At 44.3% G+C, this 26,276-nt stretch overlaps 1 protein-coding gene across 8 annotated transcripts in view; it reads left to right on the top strand.

The window, feature by feature from the left end:
- LOC147016270 (nipped-B-like protein) overlaps positions 1-26,276 on the top strand; it is a 110,035-nt gene that overhangs the window by 45,647 nt on the left and 38,112 nt on the right. For 4 of the 8 annotated variants that reach the window (XM_085844845.1, XM_085844851.1, XM_085844852.1 and 1 more), the window contains exon 5: positions 11,534-11,662. In XM_085844845.1, coding sequence (XP_085700971.1) covers positions 11,534-11,662 — 129 coding nt within the window. Of the gene's footprint in view, positions 1-471; positions 7,644-11,533; positions 11,663-12,723; positions 14,427-15,131; positions 16,316-21,284; positions 25,982-26,276 lie in introns of those variants that run through there. The other 4 variants (XM_085844847.1, XM_085844848.1, XM_085844846.1 and 1 more) reach the window with 4 other exon arrangements.

Here is a 26,276-nt window from a genome sequence, read left to right as displayed (position 1 = left end):
ACTGACTTCCTTCTGGGAAAAATATGTGCTATGGGATGGAAACTGCATGGAAAATGACACAATGTATTTGCTGAGTTTCAAATGGTTAAGGTCAAATAAATAATGTGTATACGGCATCACGCAAGTCATGTGTGGTCATGTTAATTGGCTTGTTGTTGAGGTGAGATGATTGGTCCGTTGAAGGAGGATCAAAGCTGAAGAGGACAAAGAAGTTGGTTGAGTATCGGCCACCAGCAATGAGAAGTATGCCTCCATGTGATGCACACAATGGAGCCTGTGCAGCATCGCCTTTTTCTCGATGTCTGTTGTTGACCAAAGAGGTCTGTTTCGCGTACTTGGCGAGTTGATTGAACTTTGAAGAAGGCACGGAGGATCGATCACGTGGCTAGTCATTGATCAGGCCTAAACGTGCATTTTAGGCTTGGAAGGCCTGGACACACTTGGATTGTGCTCTTTGTTTTTGCTGTGCAGCGCTATCGGTGCTGGAACATATCACCTGGGGAGAATCTCCTGCATAGTGGTTTGATCGGATTCTCCGACGAGGTAGGAGTTTTTTGTCCTCTTTCGGTATCAGGCGTTGCACACGTAGTTTAAGGACGTTGCCTTTGTGCGGCTTTGAACAAGCTATCCTGCCACAATCGATCTGAGCAAGCATCATTTGTTATCCTCCCCTTCCCTTTGGTTCTGTGCAAATCAATATCATCAGGTGACCTTATTCTGCGCGTCTTCTCTCTGGCCTTTGTTTAATTGCCTTTGTTCTTTTTTTTCAATCGATTTGTTCCATCTGCTACACAGCGAAGCTTTGAAAGAATGATGCAACTTCATCTACTTCATTGGACTTTTCACATTGTCTGAGTCTAGAGTATCTGAAGTTTTCACATTGTCTGAGTATCTAAAGTTGGGACTGGAATATTTTGTGAATTCTTCCCTCTCCAACATGGTGTGAGGTGCACACATTAAAGGGAGGGTTTAAGTGGTTCAGTTGGAATTTAGGGTTAATTTTTTTTTTCAGTGCGAAATAAATCTTTATCTCTTAATTGGTTAAGTTGATCTATTTTGAGGATTAAAAAAAAAATCACCATCAGTGGTCTATTTTATTATTATTTTTGTATACAATGTTGAGGCTTGTGAAGGACCTCGAGCCCTGTTCTATATTTCACGGCCCATGAGCCGCTGGCGGCCCCTGGTGGCCTAAAATGCGGCCCCTGACGTGCAGCCGATAATACACAAATGTGAAAACGCCCCATCATAATCCACCATAAATGCTATCAAATTGACCCAATGCTTTCAAGTGAGTGTTCAAATGTGAAGCATAAAAGTAACATAACTGCATCAGAATATGGTTGCAGTATACAATGATTACGCTTGTAGCCCAGTAAACCACAACGAAGAAGACTATGAGGCAGGGCCTAATAGCAGCCATTATGGAGTCCTGCAGGTGGTGTGGCGGCTTTCACACTGATGTCTTGTTGGCAAAAGTGCCCCGCCCCCCCAAACAATCTTGAAGATCACTGACTTGGAGTATAGAACTAATCATGACGTAAGCGAACAAAAAGAACAGTAGAAAGAGAGTTGGGATGCGGGACAACATAGAGGTAGAATTGGAGAAACGAGCAAAAAACACATAAAATGTCAGAGCCCCCGTTGTTCTAGTAATTTTGCTGCATGGAGTTAAAGGGCAAGCCCATATTTATGTACAACTAAAATGGCCACCAGTCCACCAGTTGGCCATCTTTAATCCGATCGCAAAATAAAGTGAGATGCATGAGTATGCCATGAGTAACAGCACGTCTGAGAAATGGTTGAGGACATGCTTGACACCGGGTTTGTTTTTAGAACTAAAATGGCCACCTGTCAGCCATCTTTAATCGCATCACAAAACAAAATGATTTGCATACGTGAGCCTTCATATGTTGTCTCTGTGCCAAGTAGGAATAAAATTGGTCCACACGTGTCCGAAATATGGTTGCAGACGCAAGCACGCACGGACATGAACATTGAGACCAAATCTATAAGCCCCTATATCGGACTAAGTTCAACTGGGGGTTAATAATAGATGTGGGGAAGAATGAGGGTTATGTGAGACACATGAGGTGAACAAGATGGCAACAATCGAATACTGGATCTATGTCAAGCGTGTGAGCTCTGTCTTGAGCCTAATCTCATGTCTGACCTCGAGAGACATGAATACGAATACGAATTGATGATCTGAGATCAGTCTATTGGAGAAAAGTAAGGATTTGATGTGAACGGTGATGCTGGATTCCCTGACCTTGCTCATGATTGGAAGTAGGCTGATGGGTCTGTACTTAGGGGCATTAGTGTTTGCACCTTTTTGCAATGCAGTGCTGCTGGCTGATTTCCAAGCAGATGGAAGATGAACGAAGGCAAATGACAGGGTGAAAAGAGCCGATAGAGGATGTGCAAGAGCAGCAGAGCAGGTTTTTAGGATGTGTGAGCTGATGCTGTCCTGACCAGTTGCTTAATCAGATCTGAGGGTTGAAAGAATCCTCTTCACATTATGAGGTGCAAAAGATAGAGCCCAGTTGCGTCTGACTGGGTACGGTGGATACAAAGAGTGAGGGGTTGGGGAACCTGATATTTGGAAGTCAGGTCAAGCCATAATAGATCTGTGGCTTGCTACAGGTACCATGTAAACCTGCACTTACCTGTTTCAGGGTCGGTTTGTCGGTGAGTAAACTGTCTCCCCCACCAGGTTTTCTGGTGAGGAGGGTGTCAAGGGGCAGATTAAAAACAAAACCTGTCCAAGGGCGGAGGAGCTCCTTGTGAGCCAATGGCTATCCATTTCTAGTGCCCAACTGTGTCTGTGGACGTCCTCCTGCAGTTGGGTTACTTTTTATTAGGAGGTTGGTGGCAGGATTTGCATGCCTGGTGTTGGCTTAATGGATAGGGTGGTGGGCTTGGGATCCTAGGACCCTGAGTTCAAATCCCCCCCGACTGTTGAATTAATACCAGGTGGGGTTAACTCGGCCTGTCATCCTTCCGAGGTCGGCAAAATAAGTGCCAGCATGTATCCTGTGTCGGAGTGGCGACCTGTCCAGGATTGTACCCAATAGCCAAGGAGACTGCTTAGGCAGCACCAACGCTCGACACACAGTCTGGTCTCAATGGATGGATGGATGGGTGGTTGCAGGATTTGCACTCCGGCCACCGTAAAACCCTTCACTCTTCAAAACATACCAAAAATGCAAAGAAAACAAAAAACCCTGAGGAGGAAGTACTTTCTGTGCAGCTTTCTTTCGTAGGGCAGCTCACCGGATGACAGGATTGGAGCAAAGTCTTCGGGACCCCCACTCTTTGATGATAGGAGGAAAAACACGGTGTAATCTTCCTGGGTTGGATTGCGGTAGTGTGTGTCTGGGTTGTGCTGAGGTGTCGTTCACTAGACGGCGGTCTCCTTGGGTTAACCTGAGGAAGTCCCTTCATGTAGGTGCCTGCAATGTCCTATCCCTAAGAGAGGATGATCACCTGTCTCTGTTATCATCTGAGCTCAAGCATTTGAACATCAGTGTTGCAGCACTCTCTGTGGTTTAGAGACCGGATAGTGGTGAGATCATGGCAGGTGGTTACATCTATTGTTGGTCTGGTCGCTCTGATGGTTGCCATGCCCAAGGAGTTGCTGTTGCTGTGTCCAATAAGCTGACTCCAATGATAATTGAGATACCACTTGTCAGCAAGCGTATTATGAGATTAAGGATTTGTTACTCCATCGGTGTCGTTTCCCTGGTCTCTGTATATGCTCCGACTGAGGCAAGTGATCTCACCGTGAAGGGTGCATTCTATGCCACGCTCGAGTCTGTGGTTGATCAATGCTCCAGGCGAGATACTCTTCTTGTCTTGGCGGATTTCATTGCAACGACTGGAACTGATGGGATGAAATACTTCGTCCATCCCTTAGATAGGGATGGTTATGAGACATGTGTTGGTCTCCATGGGTCTGGAACTGTGAACCAGAATAGCACCAAGTTCCTTGACATTGCAAGAGGTTGTAGACTTAGGGTGGCTGGTTTATGGTTTCAGTGCCCACAGGCTCATCACTGGACTAAGTATTCCATTGCTTGTGTTGTGGCCAAGGGGATTGACCATGTGCTCGTTGATGGTCGCTGGAGGATGATACAGAACTGCAGGGTCGACGGGAGTGCTCAGTTTCTCAATATCGACCACAGGCTTCCTGCAGCTACTCTGAAGTTGCAGCGTAAATCCGGGAGAATGGTACCATCCCAGCCGAGACTGGATGGTGGCAAGTTCAAGGAGGAGAGGGTAGCTGACGAGTTTGCAAACAGGCTGAGTGGGGATTTGGGGGGTCTGGGTGCTGTGGGGGACCCTGAAGAGTTGTGGAGTGCCTTCAAGACCACCGTCCTTGATGTTGCCGGTGGATGTCTTGGAACTCAACGTAGGGCGAAGAGGAATTTTGTCTCTGAAGGGATGCTGGATACCATTGACCAGAGTCGCAGGGCTTAGCTTAATGGCATAGCTGAGCTGTTCATGGAGTTGAGGCATAAATCTACATCCACTGAGGGTGCTCAAGGAGGCCTATGTGCGAGTAATCTGTGAGGGGGTAGAGCATCACCTGTGGTTAAGTGATTCTCATCCTGCCTGCAGAGGAATTCGCGCATTGCGTTCCTCCAAGCCTGTCCCTCGGTGTACTGCATTGAGAGCGGACGGTGGTGGGCGATTGCCAGGACTGAAACGTGTACCGAGGGGTGATGCTGCTCATTGCCGGGTAAGGTCTTTGCTTGGATAATTCTTGATAGTGTTTGCCACCATCTGCTTGAGCACCAGCACCAGAGCAGTCAGGCTTCATACCAAAGAGGTCAACGATTGACCGTATCCTTGCTTTTCGGGTCCTCATCGAATGCAGGCGAGAGTTTCAGCAGGTGCTGCTTGCAGCCCACGTAGATCTCTGCAAAGCATTTGATTCGGTGAATCGGGATGCCCTCTGGAGGATTCTTGGTCTTCGGGGGGTGCCACCAAAACTGATAAATCTGATGTCTGACCTATACTCTGGGACTGAGAGTGCTGTGAGATGTGGTGTTGCCATCTCAGACTTATTTTCAGTTTTACTGGAGTTCATCAGGGGTGTGTACTTGCCCCCATACTTTTCAGCGCTTTTATGGACTAGATTCAGGAGAGGATGTCGGAGAGATCAAGCTGCGGTGCATCATTTGGGAATGTCAAGATCTCTGAGCTTGATTTCAAAACGAAGATCCAGGCGTTCAATGACATCTCAGATGCTGCTATCTAGTCTGTACCTGGTTGTGGTGAGGATGTTGAAGTCACGGAGAGATTCACTTTCCTTGGCAGTGATCTTCATGTCTCTGCTGGTTGTGACCTTAGGGATAGGACATTCCAGGCACCCACCTGAAGGGACTGCCTCAGGTTAACCCAAGGAGACCGCCGTCTGGTGAATGACACCTCAGCACAACCCCGACACGCACTACCGCAATCCAACCAAGGAATGCTACACTGTGCTGGAGAGGGTTGGTCAATGTATGTCTTGGTCGGGCCTGGGGAATCGTGAATTCACTGGATCATGGGGTGTGCACTGTTTCACTACCTGTGCAGGAGGCCGAAAGTCCGAGTCTTCAGGTGTTTGGTGCTTCCAGTCTTGCTCTACGGATGTGTGACTTGGACTCTGACCAGGAGTCTGAGATTGAGACTTCATTCCTTTGGTACCAGGTCTCTTCGGAGAATCCTTGGCTATCACTGGTCATATTTCGTGTTCAACGAGTGGTTGCTGAGAGAGACTCAGATGAGATTTGTTACCTGCATAGTCCGTAAGCATCAGCTGCGGCTGTACGGTCATGCGGCTCGTTTACCTGATGCTGATCTTGCTCACCAGATTCCCTCAGCGAGGGAGCCTCGTGAGTGGAGGAGGCCAACGGGCCGTCCACGTGCCTCGTCATTGCAGCAGGTTGATCAGCATCTCAAGGAGATGGGGATGGGATAGCCATATGACTGGGGGATGGCCAGACGGAGGCCCCTTGAGTACCAGTGGAAAGTGGACGGAGCGACACGCTGCTCCAGCACATGCTCCCATACCTGACCTGACATGATTTGGAAGCAAACATAATTGAGGCTTCTCAAGAGCGGAGTTTGCTGTGGTGCCATTTGAAGTCAGGGAAGGGATGGAAGAGGAGCATACATCAGACACACTTAAAAAGGTGCTGCCAGGATTTAGAGGAGGGAGATGAGTTTTTCAGTTCAATCTTTAGGCTGGTCAGATGTTTTCTGGCTATCTGAGGGTGGACTTGCACTTGTTTTTGGCATTGTGGAACGCTTTGAGGTTGTCTTTGGTCAGATTTCCAGGAAGAGATGATAAGTTGTTACAGGGCTACTGCCTCACCACAGGATTCAGTGTTCCATGGGCCAGAGGAAGTGTATGACAACTGAAGACGAGATGGGATGAATCTGTACATGAGAGAGAGAAAGAGCAGGTTTTTGTGGAAGAATTCTTCGGCTGAGTTGATATCAAAGGTGACATGTAGGAGATCAGTCGTAAAGTGAGGTGGCAGCTTGCATTCCTGCCAATCAGCCTGAATGAACTGTCAGACTTGCTGGCTCTGAAGCAGCTATCTGAAAATAGCCAGAGATGTTATCTTTCACACATATGATCAGATTAACCAATTGGAGCAGAAAAAGAGCAGGAGACCTTTGCATGGAGAATTGTTATCTCCAAATCCAGGGGGGTAGATTTGCCATTCGGAGAAATCTGAGTTGGAAAGTTCACAAATTGAGCCAGTCCCATGGAGTCACAGAAGTTATTTGCTGAAGTCCCATGGCTGGTGAGAGAGGTACCAACATCCAGCCAAAATTGAAATTGCCACAAGTGAGGAAATTAAATCATGACCCATGTTTGCTGAGAGTGAGATGTAGATAGAGTCGTCACTGTTTGGAAGATGGTACTACACACAGACAAACATGAGGTGGGGGCGGAGGGGAAGTCGCAGCCAGAGGTACTCCTGGGGGTTGTGAGGTGTAAGGTCAGTATAAGGGTAGTGAGAAATTGAGTTATTTATGTGAATGTCCAGGTTTCTGCAGGCTCCCACAGTCTACCATCAATCCCCTTCTGGTGAAACTACCTAAATCTAGGATCACTGCCTACCTCCACTCATTTGTTCTTCTTTTTTTTTCCCACCTGGGGAATCAACTTCCACATCCTCATCTCATTCTTCCCTCCATGTCTTCAAGACAGCTGTTCACCGCCATCTCAGATTGTCCCCAATCCTAAACCATGATCTTTTCTACCCTCGTTAACTCCACTCAAATCCCTCCTCCTTCCAATTTTGCAGTTTTTCCTCCTTGGAGTTTGCTTCTGTATCCATATTGTCCACCTCATGCAAGAATGTTTGGCGTCCTATTTTTGTCTGTTACGTTCTGATCCGTTTACTGCACTCACCTTCCATGAGCCTCGACGATGTATACAAATAATAAAAAAGTGCAACTCCATCGCCAGGGTGTAGTTCAGGCTTATGAAATTGGAGGAAACAATAACTGTGGAGAGAGACTGAAGAGTCAGGGACGTCCTGTGGGAGGAAGAGGATTCTGTTAAACAAATGATGCCTGGTTTATCGGCAGCAGCCTGGATTGAGAGATTTGCATGTTGGAGCGAAGACCTTGGATGTTAGAGATTGGGGGGGAGGGGTGGGAAGAGTGAGGAGGAGGTGTTGAGAGGGTGCAGGATTGAGGAGGAGGCTTTGCGGGGGCAAGGTGAGGCTTTGGGATGGGGGGTGGCTTTACGGAAAGGTCTGAGTGTGAGGGGTGCGGGGGAGGGTTTTAGTTTGAGTATGTGGGGTGCAGGTGGAGGTTTGATTGTGTGGCGTGCGAGGTAAGGTTTGAGAGGGTAGGGTGAGGAGGGATGCAGAAAGGGTGTGGGGGGGGGGGACACAAAGCTATGAGGGGTGGGGTGTTGTGCTTGTGGATTCTTATTCTGATTCCAAATTCCCAACTTTGACAAAAGTAGATGAAGATCATGGAATGGGAGATAAGATAGCTTGTTGAAGGCACGGAGAAATGTGGCGCTGTCGTGCGGGGAGAGGGTTGGTGGACTTAGCTCCAAGGTGACAAAGAGCTCTGAAAAATAATCCTTGTGAAGAAAAAAAAGACTTGTATTGTCATGCAGAAGGAAAACACGTTGCATTTCCGAAGGAGAGACACGAGTTGAAATGCATTTTTAAATTGCTTCGAAATGCTTTTAAAAGAAATGTGTATATTTAATGTCGATTCAGTTTGGAGAAAAGGGGGATGGGGATGTAGAACCAGAAGCAGAAGAAACTAGAATGGCACTTGGGAGAGCGCATACCTCTGCCAGGGTGAACATTTTACGTTCTGTATCCCACTGATCAGCAGTATTCAAACCCTAAACAATGGCTTCCGTCAAGGATCCTTCCTTGTCCCTGTCTTTTTTAACCTGTCAGCGACCTACCGACGACGACCTCCTTCAAAATCCCCTCTGCTGATTCATCACTTGAGTAGTGCAGGGACCCGACCTAACATCTGTTGGGGACCAACTCACCAGAGATATGAGCATTCTGGAGGAGTACTTGCACAAACGGAAGCTCTGTCCAAACCCAAACTAAACGGCCATCTGCACCCACCATCTTGATAACTGCACAGCAAATGCAGAGGTAGATGTGACATTCTGCTGTATGAAAGTTGAAAATGTTCGTTATCCCAAATACCTTGGGGTTACCCTGACCAACAAAGAACACCTGCAAACATGCAAGGAGGTCAGGGCATGGGTAAACCTCGTCCGGAATGACATGGGGAGCCGGCACTTACACCTTACGCACGGCAACTCTCACCCTTGTATACTCGACTGCAGAGTACAGGTATACCTCGATTTACGTTGCCCCCATTTACGTTGATTTGAAGTTGCGTCGTCCATCAATATGTCCCAGGCTTTGAATTACGTCGCTTTACATTGAAGTTACGTCGTTCAAGCAATGCGCTTTGGCTTTTTCCATTGCCAATTTTCCTGAATCGCCCAGTCTTTCGCCGAGACGTTGAGATCTTTAACATTATGAAGCGCGCAGGCACACACACAGCCACATATGGCTTGCCATTTCTTGTGTTTGCATTGAAGTGCGGTGGAGGTTTTGTACAGTGCTGCTGCATCACACTTCAACGACGACATGGCAAACCATGGAGCTGTGTGTGGGCCAGAAGCCTTTGTACAGTGTTGCCAGTTTGAAAAGGGGAAATATTGTATTGGAAGCTCAAAATTATCATATATTGTCAAATCTTTGCGTAATGATAATAACATTTTACTCACCAATTTTATTTAACCTCTGTCACACTTTTGACGACGTCTCAACGACAAACCGGGCGTGGCTGTGCCGTGCCTGTGTGCATGCTGGCAAAGGCAAGCTTCCTGGATTGCATATTTCTGATAGCACAAAGGCAAGAACATTTCTGCAATTTGTGCCTCATGCCCTTGCCGGGTTGCACCTGTACCTGTTGTCTTGTATGTAATATTTTAGTATGGAATTTAAATTTAGACTGATTAGACGGCACTGCAGTCGAACACTACATCGCCATGGCTATTGTTCATACTGTATTGACATTCTTTATTCTTGTTCACATAAAACATGGAATTTTTTCTTCCACTGGCAATTCAATTCATTTAAATTCAAATTCAATTGACTGGACTTGAATGACATAACTTCTGTGTAAAGTGTACTGTACTCTATTTTGCATTTGCACTGTTCAGACATAGTGCACTTCCAAAATCTTCATCATGAGTTATAAGTGTACTAGTGGTGATAAGAGTGAGCCTGTGGCTAAGAAAGTGTGCAAAACTGTAAATTTGGAGGTTAAATTGGATGTTGTACACAGAATGGCGAGTGGTGATCGTGCTGTCAGTGTTGGTCGGCACTTAGGTTTGCAATAATGCAATAAATGATGTACAATTTATAAAAGTGCAGAACAAATTCGTGAAAGTGCGAAACATGCCTCGCCATTAACATCCAAGTTAATTACGAAGCAAAGGAGCTCTTGCATGGAAAATATGGAACGTATGCTGGCCTTATGGATTGAGGACCTCAATAGAACTCGGACGCCTCTGAGTCGATTCATCATACACCATCATACATTGCGAATGCCATGTGATGAACTTCTTCCTGCCTTCCATCCTTCTTCATCTGATCATAACGCACTCTCACTCTCACTCTCTCCCCTTTTCTCTACTACCACCACAGCTTATTTTATTCAGTATTTTACTGCATTGCACTTTAATAAAATGATTTCATTGCAATTTTTCACACTCGAAATATGTTTGACTTCGTGTTTAAATTATCTCTGTTTAAGCCAAAAATGTAACATCGTCTGTGAAAATTGCAACGTCCCCTTCCCCATCTCCCATGCAGCCTTATTCTATTGCTGTATTACTTATGGAAAAAAAGATTGGGATTTAAGTCAGTTTTGAAGAACACATCCTTGATGTAAATCGAGGTATACCTATATTGCGTGCCAGTCTTGTCAGCGAGTGCCCATACGAAGGCTATCGATGTTCAGTTAAACGCTGCGATGAGAACACTGCCTAGAACTCTTAAGTCAACAACAACTGAGTGGCTCCCGATCCTCTCAAACATTGCTCCACCAGTCATCCGATGGGATGTGCTATCGTCAAGCTACTTCAGGCGCATTTGACTACCGAAATTCCAGTGCAGTGCTTTCTAGTTGAACATCTGCGCTGCCACCTCAAGTTCTGAAAACCACCATGAAACTGCACCAGCTCTTTACCTGAGCCCATCAAAGGGAAGCCAACTTGTGGAGGGCCAGTTGGGGGATGCCACAGCTTCTGATAAACATGTACATGATCCAACCATTGCTTCACCCGGTTTCGCACTCCCATGTAGGCGATGGACAGCCCTCCAAAGGCTCCGCGCTGGACAGGGCCGTTGTGGAGCACCCTCCACTGATGGATGTGGCGGATGTACTCTGTGACTGCGGAGGATTCCAGACGATGGAGCACATCATGTCTCACTGCCCCTTGCGGAAGCTGTCAGGAGGACTTTTAGCCCTGCACCAACTCACTCCTGAAGCAGCCACATTGCTGCAGAACCTCGACATTCAACTTTAGTGCACCCCATATTGGCGATATGCAAGAGCATCCCAATGATAGGCCAGATCTGAATCCATCCATCATTGGGACCATACTCTGTTCAGAGCGTTTGTGCTGCCGAAGCAGTCTCCTGGACTGTTGGGTACAATCCTGGATGGGTCGCCACTCTGACGCAGGATACTCAAATGGCCAAATATTCCCAGAAAGCTGGAACTCATTTTGCTGTCCTCGGAAGGATGCCAGTTTGAGTGGGTGGGGGGTGGGATTGCACTTTTTTTTTTCCCAGAAATCTTTTTCCCGCTGCCTCCAGCTGGATAGCTTCTTACAACCTCAGAGATGCTGCCCAGTGTTTTCATTACATGGCTACCCCTACTTTGTTGTTATGTAATTTTTTTTGTCATTCTGTTTACTGTTTATGCCTTTGTTTACTCTTTTGCCTGTTTTTAGGAATTTCCTCTCGAACGCAGATGGTTTCCTCTCCCTACGTCTCCAGCTCTCAAGGCCGTATGCACTCACCCAACATCCTTCAGGCCTCTCCATCTGCTTCCAATGCACTCCCTCACTCACACTCACAAGGTAGGTTGTGCCAGAAACCTGTGGAGTAACTTTATATATGCAACAATTGAATGATGTGTAAAACATTGATGGGCTTTAGATTCCAAGTGAGGTTTTGACAAACCAACCTGTTAGTTAACCTGAGCCTGAACCTAAACAACAGCCAATTATGGAAGATGTGTAATTAAATCGTGCATTTGAGTTGAAAAATGACTGAGTTGGGGAGCGATCTTGAGCATTATCGTGTGCAACCAAGTGCTACGAGTCTTTTAGTATGTATATTTTATAATTTTGGTTAATCACATGTCAACGAACAACCGGTGCTTGAACCAATCTCCACTCTGATGTCCCACTCATTACACATGTCGTCCCTGACTGCACTGCATGTCAAGTTGAGAACCGATGGTCCATTGTAAAGGGCATGATCTGGCATGGCATAGGACACAGTGCAGGATTCAAGACTCTCCAGTAGAGAGCAGTGTGCAGCAAATAAAGAGCAGAACTCGAGCCAAGATGGTAGAGCGACGAAGAAGGCAGGGAACACTCTCTCTCTCTCTCTCTCTCTCTCTCTCTCTCTCTCTCTCTCTCTCTCTCTCTCTCTGCTCATGTGCATGCAGGCCTGTATTGCCATTTGGGTTTTTGAAGAAGCCTCCTGCCGTATCTTGCGTCCAAATACTGTGCTGCTGTGCAGACTGGATGCACAGAATCGGTCTTTTCTTGTGCCAATTAGCACCACCAACTTGTAGCGAGACCAACGTCTCGTATAGAGGCCGAGTGAGCTTGAGACGAGTCACACTGTCTGTATGGCGGTGAAAAGCCACAACAAGCAGAATTCACCCCCAAAACCAAGTATATATCTATACTAGTGTGTGCGTGCGTGCGTGCGTGTGTGTGTGCGTGCACGCATGTGTGCATGCATCTCCTCCATAACTCCAAAACCATGAAACCAAGCAGCCTGAAACTTTGCATGCATACTAAGAAAACTCCAAGGAAGTTCAAGAGTGAAAATTGGGTGTTTGGGTTAATTAAAACACCCCTTTTGAAGATAATTAACGGCCATATTTAATTATATCCTTCATCAGGCACCATCTTCGACAACCTCGCTCTCTGGGGTCTTAAGGCGTATCCTGGGTTACCTTGCTGGGGTCTGAAGCCGCCATGTTTTTTGGCCTGCTCAATCATGCCTCTACTTGGAACAGGCTGCATTGATGTCTGAACAATAAAGCTTTTTTCTTTTCACTTTCCTCTCTCATATTATCGAATGCCTGGTCATCAAAGCTACGAATAGTTGGGTACATTGCAATGCCTATAAACGCCCAGAGACGCCAGTGTTCGTGGCTTTATTTCATTTACGCACATGCCACAACCTCGAGAATCTCTTACATTAAGCCGAATTACAAAAGTTAAGCTCCAGAATTGAACTTAGCGGCAGTCCCGACGCTAAAAAAATTGTTCTTGTGTCCATTGCGGACATTGCTTTAGCGTTTCCGGGTGCATGGGTTTATCAATGGCAATTGGTAATCGCTTGCCAAACCAGGTTTTTCTCTTGGAGTGCTTGCTTGAGTGCTTCAGCCACTTGCCGAGTGCCCCAGAGTAGAAAGCGGTACAGCTCATGGCCCGAATTTGATGTACAGTCGACAGTTACTACAAGCTCGAGGTACGTATACAGGGCACATGGGCGTGGTACACGTATGGGTATATTTGGATCTGTAGGGACTCTCCATGGGTGTGTTGACATGCCATGCCCGTTACGGGCACCATGGTCGCAGAGTTTCATCCCGTATCTTATGGAGGCTTTATCAGCTAAAGCAATTGGTTTAATATCAGGGCTGCTTTACAAAGGTTATATGTTTCTCTTTGTGAGTTTTAAAGCAAAATGTATTTGATAACACCTGATTTCCGATCCGTTTGCCATATTAAAGTGTTTTCTAAATTACAGAGCCAAATTTTTCTTCCACCCATTACACACAGCTGTTTATAAAGATTAATGTTTGTGCACATATTCTTGAACCATTTGTTTAAAATGCAACGTTGCTTTTCTGTGAAAGCTACTCCAGGATTTTCGGTTGAAAACAGCACGTACTGTAGTCGGTAATCACACAGACTCCAATCTGCTGATTCCAGGAAAATTGTCGATATTGGCCAAAAACGTGTGTGTGTGTGTGTGCGTGCGTGCGTGCGTGCGTGCGTGCGTGCGTGCGTGTTCATAAAGCATGACATTCTCTCTGCTAACTCCCCTACCCCCACCCTCCTTTCTCTCTCTGCCGCTTCCTTGCTCGACCCCCTCACACAATACAGTGCAACACCCTCCTCTAACACCTCTCTCACTCTCCCCTCCCCCTTCTCTGGATGGATCCGGATAGTGGTTATGTCTGGAGGGTGGTTATGTCTGCGTAGTGTTTGTCTCTGGATGTGTTCGGGTGGGGTTTGTCTCCAGATGTGTCCAGATGGTATTTGTCTCCGGACGTGTCTGGGTGGTGTTTATGTCTGGACGGGAGTTTGTCTCCGGACGCGTCCGGGCGGTGTGTATGGTATGACCAGTAGAAAATGGATTTCAGACATTATTTTTGTTTCCATCTTCACTGTTATTCTATGATCATTTTGTTGAGACTGTATGAATCGTAATTAACGCTCCACTGCACATCTGCCTTCCCTTCCTCTCACCTCACGCTGCCTTAGCTTCCCCACCCCAAATCACTCTCCCTCCCTCCTCACTTCCCTCCCTCCCTCCTCTGTCTCCCCTCCTGTACCCCTCCCCTCTTTTTCTCCCCCAATCAGTATTCCTGTCAGTGAATCGGCAGTTGGTGCTTGTATATATGTGTATATATATGTATGTATGTATGTATATATATATATATATATATATATATATATATATATATATATATATTATATATCTTCTTCCTCTTTCGGCTGCTCCCATTAGGGGTCGCCACAGCGGATCATCCGTATGATCCGCATAGTGATTTGGCACATGTTTTACGCCGGATGCCCTTCCTGACGCAACCTTGGTCGACTCTTACGACACAGGGATATGGTGCACCTATTTTATCCGGGGTATACACCGGCCCAGTACACTGGTACTCACTTCGCCGACCTCGGAAGGATCACAGGCTGAGTCAACCCCCTGGTGTATTAATTCAGTGGCCCAACGGGGCTTGAACTCAGGACCTTTTGGGTCCCAAGCCGCTGCCCTAACCACTGCGCCAACACCAGGCTATATATTATATATATATATATATATATATATATATATATATATATATATATATATATATATATGTGTGAATATATATTATATATATTCACACATAAAAAAAAAAATCCATTAATTAAAAAAAAAATGTATATATAAAAATATATACACATAAATATATCGACATAAATATAATATATATTTATAAATATATATGTATATACTGTATTTCAGTTTTATATATGGAGATAGACAACGTATTTTCCTGTTGCAGCCTCTTCTTTCTCTTCTCAGGGAGGTGGAGTCACTTTTTTTTTCTTCCATCGACCAGCTTACAGTGAGATGTCTTGGCAAAGCCATGGCCAAGAGAGAAATGCTCAATCAGAACCTTATTCAAGTTTACGGGAAAGCTCACCCAGAATATATATATATATATATATATATATATATATATATATATATATATATGTATATGTATATACACGTGTTTATTTCAGTTGTAATGTGTTTATTTCTGGCTGCCATTTTGAGTGTCCTGCGTCGGAGTGGCGACCCATCCAGGATTGTGCTCAATACCCCAGGAGACTGCTTCGGCAGCACCGATGCGCCATCCAGAGTATAGTCCCAATGGATGGACTCCGACCGCTGGCCAATGCTGATGCAGTGTCCCCTGTTAATCATTTTGCTGATCTCAGGATGATGGACTAAGTCAACCAGCCTGATGTTAATTCAACATCAGAAGAGGGGCTCAAACCCAAGACTCTGAGATCTTCAGCCACCCACCCAAACCGTTAAGCTCACACCAACCAGGCTCCAGCATTGAATGTTCAGGTGAAATAAGCAAAATATTCTTCCCCAAATATCACTTTCATTTGCATAGTTTTTTTGTTACAATATGGACAAGTTCACCTCCAAAATGCATATTTTGACATCAATTTTTCAAAATTTTCCGTGGCAACATACCCCTGGACCCACAAAGGAGAATTTCGTTTTTTGTTTTTTTTCAAAAGTTTTGCAGTATCACCCACGAGTTAAATATTGTTTTGATTTGTTTTGTGTGTGACAGAGAACAGTCTTATCTTCACATATTATTTGTAAAATTTTGATCTTTTGTCTTACCTGAGATTTTGGCCTTTAAAGATGAAAGGAGAAAATACAGAAATTTCCTAATTTTCGTTTTTTTGAGTACAAAATTTCTTAAAACAAGAAATTTTTTCATCAAAATTGCTGTAAACCGTGTGGAAGGCTTTTAGCGACTGTGACGAGTAATCAATTTAAGCTTGAATATGTACTGCGCAGACATGGCTCCAAATTTGATAAAAAAACAGCTTGCGTCTTTTTTTTTTTTGTGTATGTGTTTGTTATTGTGTTAGTATGTGGTCTGCAGGTCCCTGTTTACATGTGTTTATTATTGTAAATTAACAGCCTTAAGAAATGTGCTTGAAACGAACAACTTCATTAAATAACAAGAGCTGTCATTTTATAGTATCAATACTTTTGTGTGTCCACTCTTTGCCTTCTTGAGTAAGTGCCATCACTGTAAGAGTGCCATCACTCTTTTACCCATGCTTATATGACTGAAGCACTCTGACAGGAATATTGTGCCCAAACCCCAAAGGTCGCAGATTCGACATTCGTGGACCCTGCTTATTCGTGGTTTAGAAAATGTGACCTGCTTCCACTTTCGTGGCCCCTGTGCCTCAGCTGTTTGTGGTTTTTGTGGGCACATAAACGATCTCCCACCAGCCGCGTGCATAAAGCAGCTCAAAAATCATCTCCCACCAGCTGCGTGTAAAAAGCAGTTATACACACGAATAAACCATCTCGCCATCCATGCGCATAAAGCTCGAAAACCATCTCCCACCAGCCAGCATAATGCAGCTCGACGCGTGCATAAACCACCTCTGGCCACGCATAAACCACCCCCGGCCATGCATAGATATCCTCCAGCCACGCATAAACCATCCCCGGCCACGCATAGATAACCTCCAGCCACGCATAAACCACCCCCGGCCACGCATAGATACCCTCCAGCCACGCATAAGCCACCTCCAGCAAAACATGAACCACCTCCTGCCATTCAGAACCGCACGTCTGGCCGTGCATAAACCACCCCCGCCACGCATAAACCACCTTCAGCCACGCGTAAACCACCTCCAGCCACGCATAGACCACCTCCAGCCATGCATAAACCACCCCCAGCCACACATAAACCACACCCCGCCACGCATAAACCACCTCCAGCCACACACAAACCACCCCCAGCCATGTCTAAACCACCTCCAGCCACACACAAACCACCTCCAGCCACACACAAACCACCTCCAACCATGCATAGATCACCTCCAGCCATACATAAGCCACTCCAGCAACGCATGATCCACCTCTGGCCATGGAGAACGCACCTCCGGCCACGCGTAACGCACCTCCGGCCACGCGTGAAGCACCCCCGGCCACGCGTGAAGCACCCCCGGCCACGCGTGAAGCACCCCCGGCCACGCGTGAAGCACCTCCCGCCACGCGTGAAGCACCTCCCGACACGCGTAGACCACCTCCCGCCACACGTAGACCACCTCCAGCCACGCATAAGCCACTTCCAGCAACGCATGAACCACCTCTGGCCATGCAGAATGCACCTCTGGCCGTGCATAAACCACCTCCCAACACTCATAAACCACTTCCGGCCATGCATAAAACACCCCCAGCCACGCATAGATCACCTTCAGCCACACATAAGCCACCTCCAGCAATGCATGAACCACCTCCGGCCATGCGGAACGCACCTTTGGCCGTGCATAAAGCAGCTCTTCTCATACTTAAACCACCTCCAGGCACACAAATCTCCTCCAGGCCCGCATAAGGCACCTCCAGGAACACATAAATCACCTCCAGGCATGCATAAATCACCTCCAGGCATGCATAAATCACCTCCAGGCACGCATAAATCACCTCCAGGCACGCATAAATCACCTTCAGGCATGCATAAATCACCTCCAGGCATGCATAAATCACCTCCAGGCATGCATAAATCACCTCCAGGCATGCATAAATCACCTCCAGGCACGCATAAATCACCTTCAGGCATGCATAAATTCTCTCCAGGCACGCATGAAGCACCTCCAGGCACTCATGAAGCACCTCCAGGCACGCATGAAGCACCTCCAGACATGCAGGAAGCACCTCCAGGCACGCATGAAGCACCGTCAGGCACGCATAAAACACCCCAGACACGCATAAACCACGTCCCACCAGACATGTGCATAAAGCTTGAAAACCATCTCCCACCAGCCACGCATACAGCACGTTCAACCACGCATCAAGCACCTCCAGCCATGCATAAAGCACTCCAGCCATGCATAAAGCACTCCAGCCATGCATAAAGCACCTTCAGCAACGCATAACCTCTCCCACCATTTGTGCCCATAAAGCAGCTCCAAAATCTTCTCCCACCAGCCATGCATAAAGCAGCTATACACACTCATAAAGCACCTCCAGCCATGCATAAACCACCTCCAGCCACGCATGAACCACCTCGAGCCACGCATGAACCACCTCCAGCCAGCTGCGCATAAAGCAGCTCTTCACACATATAAACCATTCCCCACCAACATCCCCCACAATGCTCACACGACTCACCCATTTCCTTCTGCTCACAACTCCTTGTCCGGCTGCTTATGTGCAGCGTGTCCTGGATATTTGTTTCTTCTCGTAGTGCCTCCTTGACCTTCTGTGATTCCTCTCTCTTGTGGATTTTTTGTGCTCATTGTTCATCCCGTTGCCTTGACCTGCTGTGATTTCTCGTACTTGTGGGCTTTTTGTGCTCATTGTTCATCCCGTTGCCTTGACCTGCTGTGATTCCTCTCTCTTGTGGATTTTTTTGTGCTCATTGTTCATCCTGTTGCCTTGACCTGCTGTGATTTCTCGTACTTGTGGGCTTTTTGTGCTCATTGTTCATCCCGTTGCCTTGACCTGCTGTGATTTCTTGTACTTGTGGACTTTTTGCTCTCATTGTTCAATCATGAGTCCGAAGTTCACGAGTTGTGCAGGAGATGCGTCTGCTCCCAACAGGCAGGAAAAAGTAATGAGCCTGAGCCAGAAAGTGGAGCTACTAGATCTGCTATCAAGAGGTGAGAGCGTGGCCTCTGCATGCAGGCATTATGGTCCATTACAGAAAGAAAAATGAGAAGGCGATTTGTGAAAGTGTTGTGGCTAGCACAGTACCCAGCACCAAAGTGGTTACTCATGTCAGGGGTGTTTACATAGAAACAATGGAGAAGGCATTGAATGTGTGGTTGGAGGAAAGTGCCGAGAAAAACGTGCCTTCAAATGGACCTCTGATTCGTGAAAAGTAAAAGCGCATGTACGATCATCAAGTTTGTGCAAGTGGTGCTGCAAACATGAGTGATTCAGTATGAGTGATGCGCTTAGTGATGCGCGTACGAGTGATGCACATACGAGTGGCCCCAGTCCCGTCCCAGCTAGCAGGGGATGGTTTGACTGCTTCAGGAACCGGTGCGGTCTCTACAATGTGAAGCTCACAGGTGAGCTTGCCTCAGCGGACCACAAAGCAGCTGAAACTTTTCCTGCTCAACTCGTGCAGCTCATCGAGTAGAAGGGGCATGTACTAGATGTCGACTCGGTTATGGGGTGGTGTCTCCGTTTCAAGAGGGGGTGGATGATGTTTTACTCTCGTACAAGGAGCTACACAGAATCCTGCAGCACTCAGCAAACAGCTGTCGGTTACGCATTTATTTTCACTGCGGCTCCTCCACCTCAACACCATCAGCACCCTCACCTGCAACCCCTTTGGTGCCCAACTCGTCAGCACCCTTACCTGCGTCCTCTTCAGAGGAGTTCACTGGATTCATCATCATCATTATCATCATGAATCATCAATCATTGATGTCATATTTCAAATCAAAATTGGAAACAGCAGCTGCTGCTGTTAAAAAATGTTTTAAATTTTTTTTACTGGTAAGCCTTTTTAGCTTGCCTGTTCGAAGAACAGAGAGCTATAGCGATACCCCCGGCGTGAGCGTCAGCGTGAGCGTGAAAATGTTAAATTTTCTTGTATTACGGAAGAACTCCTCGACGGATTTCGACGAAACTTGGTAGGTGGGGGGAGGGGTTAGGTATGGTCCAAGGATCATGCCATTAGATTTTGGACTTGGTCCCCCCCCAAAAAAAAAATTGTTAGAGAAATTTTTTTTTTGCATTTCTACATGTTTTAAGTGATTTCCAACCCCCCCCCCTCAAAAAAAAATTGTTGGAGAAAATAAAATTTTTGCAACTTTTTTTCAACAAAATTTAGATTTCTTTTTTTTTTGCATTTCTACATGTTTTAAGTGATTTCCAATCCCCCCTCCCTCAAAAAAAAAAAATGTTGGAGAAAAGAACTATAACTGTCAGCACTGTTGACATCATATTTAATGAATAAGATATAAGGTTCACTTGAGTGACCCAGCAGTATTGGCGGCGGAGGTTTTGCACTCTCCCGAGTGCTCCCCCTCGTTTCCTTTCTCATGTTTTTATCGACCACACTTTTTTATACGCCCGATATATATATATATATATATATATATATATATATATATATATATATATATATATATATATATATATATATATATATATATATATAGGCGTATTATGTGATACCGGTCGTCCGTCCGTCTGTCTGTCCGTCCGTTCCTGTCCGCACTCTAACTCCCAAAGTTTTCAACTTTCACGTTTCATATTTGGTACATAGGTACAGACTGTGGAGACGGTGTGTCATGACATACGTTCGTCATCTAAAGTGGTTGCCATGGCAACCAGGATGCTGTTTTCCATCAGTTCCTGTCCGCACTCTAACTCCCAAAGTTTTCAACTTTCACGTTTCATATTTGGTACATAGGTACAGACTGTGGAGACGGTGTGTAGCGACATACATTTGTCATCTAAAGTGGTTGCCATGGCAACCAGGATGCTGTTTTCCATGTCGTAGCACAATTCTGTATATACCTTCTTGTTAGGGCGTATATTGTGCTCACTTGCGCTCTTGTTACTGATTACAATATACAAATACATATATTGCTTTATAATTATACTTCACTGCAATGCTTTATAAAAAATTTGAATTATTAGACGAGTCTTTTAAAAACGATAAATGTATAAACAGGCGAGCATTGGCTGGTTTTGACACCAACTCTGGTTAATGAAACTGTAATCATGTGCATTCGTGTTTGTAAGATTTTAAAAATTTCCCTTATTAATTACGAACCGCTGGGAACCTATCCCCAGTTTTCCCATTAAACAATGCTCTGACATTCGCGGAATTCGACATTTGCGGCATTCGACATTCCCGTCATTTTTCAGGAATGTAACCCCTGCGAATGTTGGGATCTTACTGTAGTATAATTCAGTCTGTAAGGTTAGTTGGGTCCTCTTGTTCTTGTCTGTTTCCAGGTAATCCCATATTTCCTCGATGGAACTCATGTCTGGACTCTGGGGTGGCCATTCTAACACTTGGAGCACACCAGCTGTAACCTTCTTCTCCAAATACTGCTTTACTATATTGAAAGTGTGTTTTGGATAATTATCTTGTTGGAAAATGAATCCTCTTCCAATTTAACGATTTCCACTTGGAACTGCATGGTGCTGCAATATCTGCTTGTATTTCTCATTTGTTCGCTTCCCATTGATTTTACCAACTTTTTCCACATCAAAAGCTGAGGTACAACCCCAGACAGTTAGAGCCTCCCCAGTAGTGTCAAAAGAGAGGGTTTGGCACAGTAATGTGTCCCATTTCTCAGTCGCAATATTCGCTCGTTTACGCTCACTCATATTTCTCCTTTTCAAACTGGAACACGTTACTGCATCAAACACGTCCCTTCTGACACTACTCCCCTGAGGGGGCTGGGCTTCACCTCCCTTTCAAATGATCATTTCTTTAATCAAATTGAGTAGTCAAATGGAGATCCGAAAAATATTTGTTTTGTTTTCAGGAATAACTTAATTTATTCATCAATTAAAAATAATGCAGCGGTCGCCCGTTAATCCCCGCAACCACATTTTTTATTAATACTGATACTTTAAACCCATAAGGTAGTGTATTTATTCCATCAGTCGTTCATTGTATATCTTTTATCATCAAATGCTGTTATAGCTTTCTTCCTTACAGTCTTTGAGAATATTTCATGTATATACTTTCTTATAAGATTCATCTCTCTATAAACATCCTTTCTCTTCCATATACATTCAAGCTAATGTTGAAAGTTCATGGTCTCTTTAAATACACTATTCTTTAAACCTTTAAGTTTCTTTTCAGATTTGAATTCATTTAACCCTCTCGTGAAGTATTTATAAGCGTATGCCTTTGCTCGAACACTTACAAATTCACCTCGTATCTTTTCACCGAATTCATCTTTAATTTTACCAATTATCATTTAATTCTTACTTGAAAACAGTGGGTTATCAGGATCATAATTACTTGTATCATAAATATCTTTATCTTCTTTCATATCCTTAAAAAATAATCTGTAGTTATCTCGAGTATGAAGCTATCCGTATCCATATATAGCAATACAATATTCTCACCATATCTTTTCTTTAGATTATTATAAAAGTAATTATACATTAAAGACTTTGAAAGATCTAAAACAGATGTTCCAACATAAATCGTTTTATCCATCTTTATACTCTCTTTATTCAAATGAGCAGCACAATAATTTAATTATTATCTGTAAATATTTCTACTCTTTTGAAGCTTGGTTTATTTATCAACTTCTCCACCTGCTCCCAAGTTGTTACAAGTCTTACATTTTGTCTATTCATTATATTTTTCATTGTTTTACCAGATACAGAATTATTCATCAACTTGTAAAAGTCCTCCAAATCGCTATTCGTCCTTTGTTCTCATCCTCGTATTATAATCAATATATTTACCTTACCAATGACTTTGACTAAACTTTAGTGCCCCGTGTACCTTTTTAACTTGTAGTCCTGCTTCTATAAATTGCTTTAGATTTCTCTGATGTTAAACATACTTCTCTTCATCAAACAATACTGTGAGTAATATAGTTGTAGGAATATATTTAAACTCATTTGAAGAACTAAAGAAATGTTGTTGATAACCACCAAATAGCTCTTGATTGGGGATCTCTTTTTCAGCTCCATCAGGAAAGTCTTTATGTTTGTTATGATGTTTTCTAGGATAGTTTAAATATACTTAAATAATAACCATAATCCCATTTATTTAAATCTTCTTGACTTGTGGAGATTATATCATCGAAGATAGATTTGTACTCGTATTCTTTCACTCATTTAAAATTACCATTGGGTTGAGATTCAGACATTGCCCAGCCATACAAGTTATTAGCATCAAAGTACATTAAGTAAGATGTGGGCTTATCAGGTGAAAAGTCTGGAAGATATTTATTATTTGCCTTAGCATATCTCTTTGAACAAACTTGTGAAATTCCTCCTCTTTTAGCCTTCTCAATCATCAAGAGCATGTCGACATCATTTAGAAGATCAAGGGGTTGTTTAGACATTTTTAACATAGTGCTCCAAGCTAGTCCAGGAGATGTATAAAAATGGACAGGATCAAGTCCATTGGAATCTTTATGACAAACTTCTCGAAGTTTCTGAAACACATCAGCGAGTAATAAAACATCAGTTATTAAATATTGGAAATGTTATTCACCCAAATTCTTAATCTCAAACTCTTTCCAAATTTATTTTGTTCTTTCATATTCTTCACCTGTAATATGACATCTTCCTAACTTGTTATAAAAATGCTTTTGAGGAGGAAGTCTTTTTTTCTTTAAATCTTTCAAAGGAATCCATATAATCATATGGGTAAATGCCCTTTTTAGTAAGAAGAGAAATGTTTTCACCCAAGTCAGCTTCAGTCCTAAATTGACGAGAAAGTAGAGGAAAAGAGATGTTTGAAACCAAAGAACTTAGAGGGCTTGTCATAAATTTGCCCTCCCTCGTGCACAGATTTATCCCCTCTCATCTTCAGTTGTCCTACCCTTCGTCCCACCAATGGTTCACTGAAGGTTGTGGCGAGGCAGTTGTCCTGAAACAACTTGCCTTTGCCTCATGGAAAGCAAACCCAACTGAGGGTAATCTTTCCTTCCATAAAGCTCAGAACAAGTGTGTATCTACCCTAAGGAGAGCCAGAAAACAACATCTTTCAAAGCTCAAGTCTGAACTCTCAAACCTCTCTCCCTCCTCCAAATCCTGGTGGCATCTAATCAAATCTGTTTCTGGTGTATGTTCCCCCTCCATCCCCTCCCTTACCTCAAATAGCTGCACTGCTGAAACCGCATGTGAAAAGGCTGAATGCCTAAACTCCGTGTTTGCATCAAAATCTTGTGTCCAAAACCCATCGCTTTCTGTATCCACCTTACCCAGTCACACCCAACTGTCCCTGGACTCTGTTTCCTTTTCTCCTGACAAGGTGGAGAGCTTGTTGTCAAACTTCGACTCAGATTCTGCAACCGGTCCAGACGGCATCAGTCCACGTGTCCTAAAAACCTGCTCCTCTGCTCTTGCTCACCCTCTCTCTGTTCTATTCACACTCTCATTTGCTCAAGGTCATCTGCCATCTGCTTGGAAATCAGCAAACATTACTGCCCTTCATAAAAAGGTGCAAAAACAGATCCCTGCAACGACAGACCAATCAGCCTTTTCCCAATCATCAGCAAGGTTATGGAATCCATCATCGCTTCAGACATTAAATCCTTCCTCTTCTCCAATGGCCTGATTTCCGATCATCAATTTAGTTTCAGACCAGGTCACTCTAACCTGGATGTGCTGTTTCTGCTCTCCCAACAATGGATGGAGGTCCTCAATGCCAGGCATGAAATCAGAGCCATATCCCTAGATATATTGCGTGCTTTTGACACGGTCTGGCACCCTGCCCTGCTCACCAAACTTTCTTCCTATGGTATCCAAGGCCATCTCCACTCATGGCTCGCAGACTTCCTCTCCTGTCGCCGTCAACGTGTGGCCCTAAATGGAATTCTCTCATCCCCTCTTGCTGTCCAGGCTGGAGTTCCTCAAGGCAGCGTTCTGGGCCCTGTTCTTTTTCTGGTTTTCATCAATGATCTCTCCGGCTCTCTGCAAAATCATCTTTATCTCTTTGCTGATGACTCCAGCCTCTGCTACAAAACTCAGTTGTCTCCCCAAGAACGACAGAAAAGAATTCATATTCTTGGGTCAGGGTTTCAAAATTTTTAACGTCTTTTTTTTATTTTATTTAAAAATACTAAATAAACAAGTATGGAAGCAATTGATTGTATTTATGATTGGGATGATACCATTGTCATCTCAAACTCTACTAAAATGGAATACTTCAAGGTAAATGCGAGAACAGGAACAGACTGGAATACAAATGGAACAAAAAGTTTTGAAATAAATAATCAACAAACTTATTTGAATCTCGCCGAAAGTTTCTTGTTGTGTATATTTACATTCATTAACGCTGGGAATAATACAAACACAACACTCGTAAATGATTTATTCTGGAAAATGTTTGATAGTGTTCGTTTGTATATTGGAATACAAGAAGTTGAAGTGGTTGATTAAGTCTGCTACATCTGAAATGATGAAATTTACACTATATTCATTTAGTGATGGAATGGGTAAGGGGGCTGTCGAAGGTTTTATTCCTGATATGGCAACGGGAACAAACACAGACTCAAAGAAACAGACTTTGACTGGTTAGAGTCAAAGAAATGCAATGTATAATGATGATACCAAAGCAGGTAATAGTTTTATCGTGGCAGTTCCTCTTAAAGGTATATTTGGATTTGGTGATTATGATAAAGTTCTGTACGGACTTAAAATTAGATTTCAACTACAAAGGAATGATATTGAAAATAGATTGCTTTTTGGTGCTGCAAATGCTTTTGGTGATCAGAATAATTTTGTTGTTGATGAAATGAGTTGGTATATTAGTGAATGTACTCCTAATCTTAAAACAGAAGAGATGTTGAATTTGAAGACTTCACGCAAAGAAACCACAAAATGTATTATCTTACTAATAAATGAGGAAATGTGTGTGTGTGTGTGTGTGTGTGTGTGTGTGTGTGTGTGTGTGTGTGTGTGTGTGTGTCTGTGTGTGTCTGTGTGTGTCTGTGTCTGTCTGTGTCTGTCTGTCTGTGTGTGTGCGTGTGTGTGTGTGTATGTGTCTGTCTGTGTGTGTCTGTCTGTGTCTGTGTGTGTGTGTGTGTGTGTGTGTGTGTGTGTGTGTGTGTGTGTGTGTCTGTCTGTGTGTGTGTGGGTGTGCGCGCGCGCGTCTGTTATTAACTTTTCTTGACAACTGTTCATCCGATCTACGTCAAACTTGGCGGGTGTATTGCTAGGGACCTGAGGAAGTGCAGTGTCCAAAAAAAAAAAAAAAATGGGGGGGGGGGGGGGAGAAATCAAAATTTTTAGCTATAAACT

The sequence above is a fragment of the Eptatretus burgeri genome, chromosome 11 (genome assembly GCF_056783735.1).
Source record: "Eptatretus burgeri isolate ZD-2024b chromosome 11, Ebu_testis_v1, whole genome shotgun sequence".
In the NCBI taxonomy this organism is placed as follows: Eukaryota; Metazoa; Chordata; class Myxini; order Myxiniformes; family Myxinidae; genus Eptatretus; species Eptatretus burgeri.
This window is presented reverse-complemented; position numbering and strand designations above follow the sequence as displayed.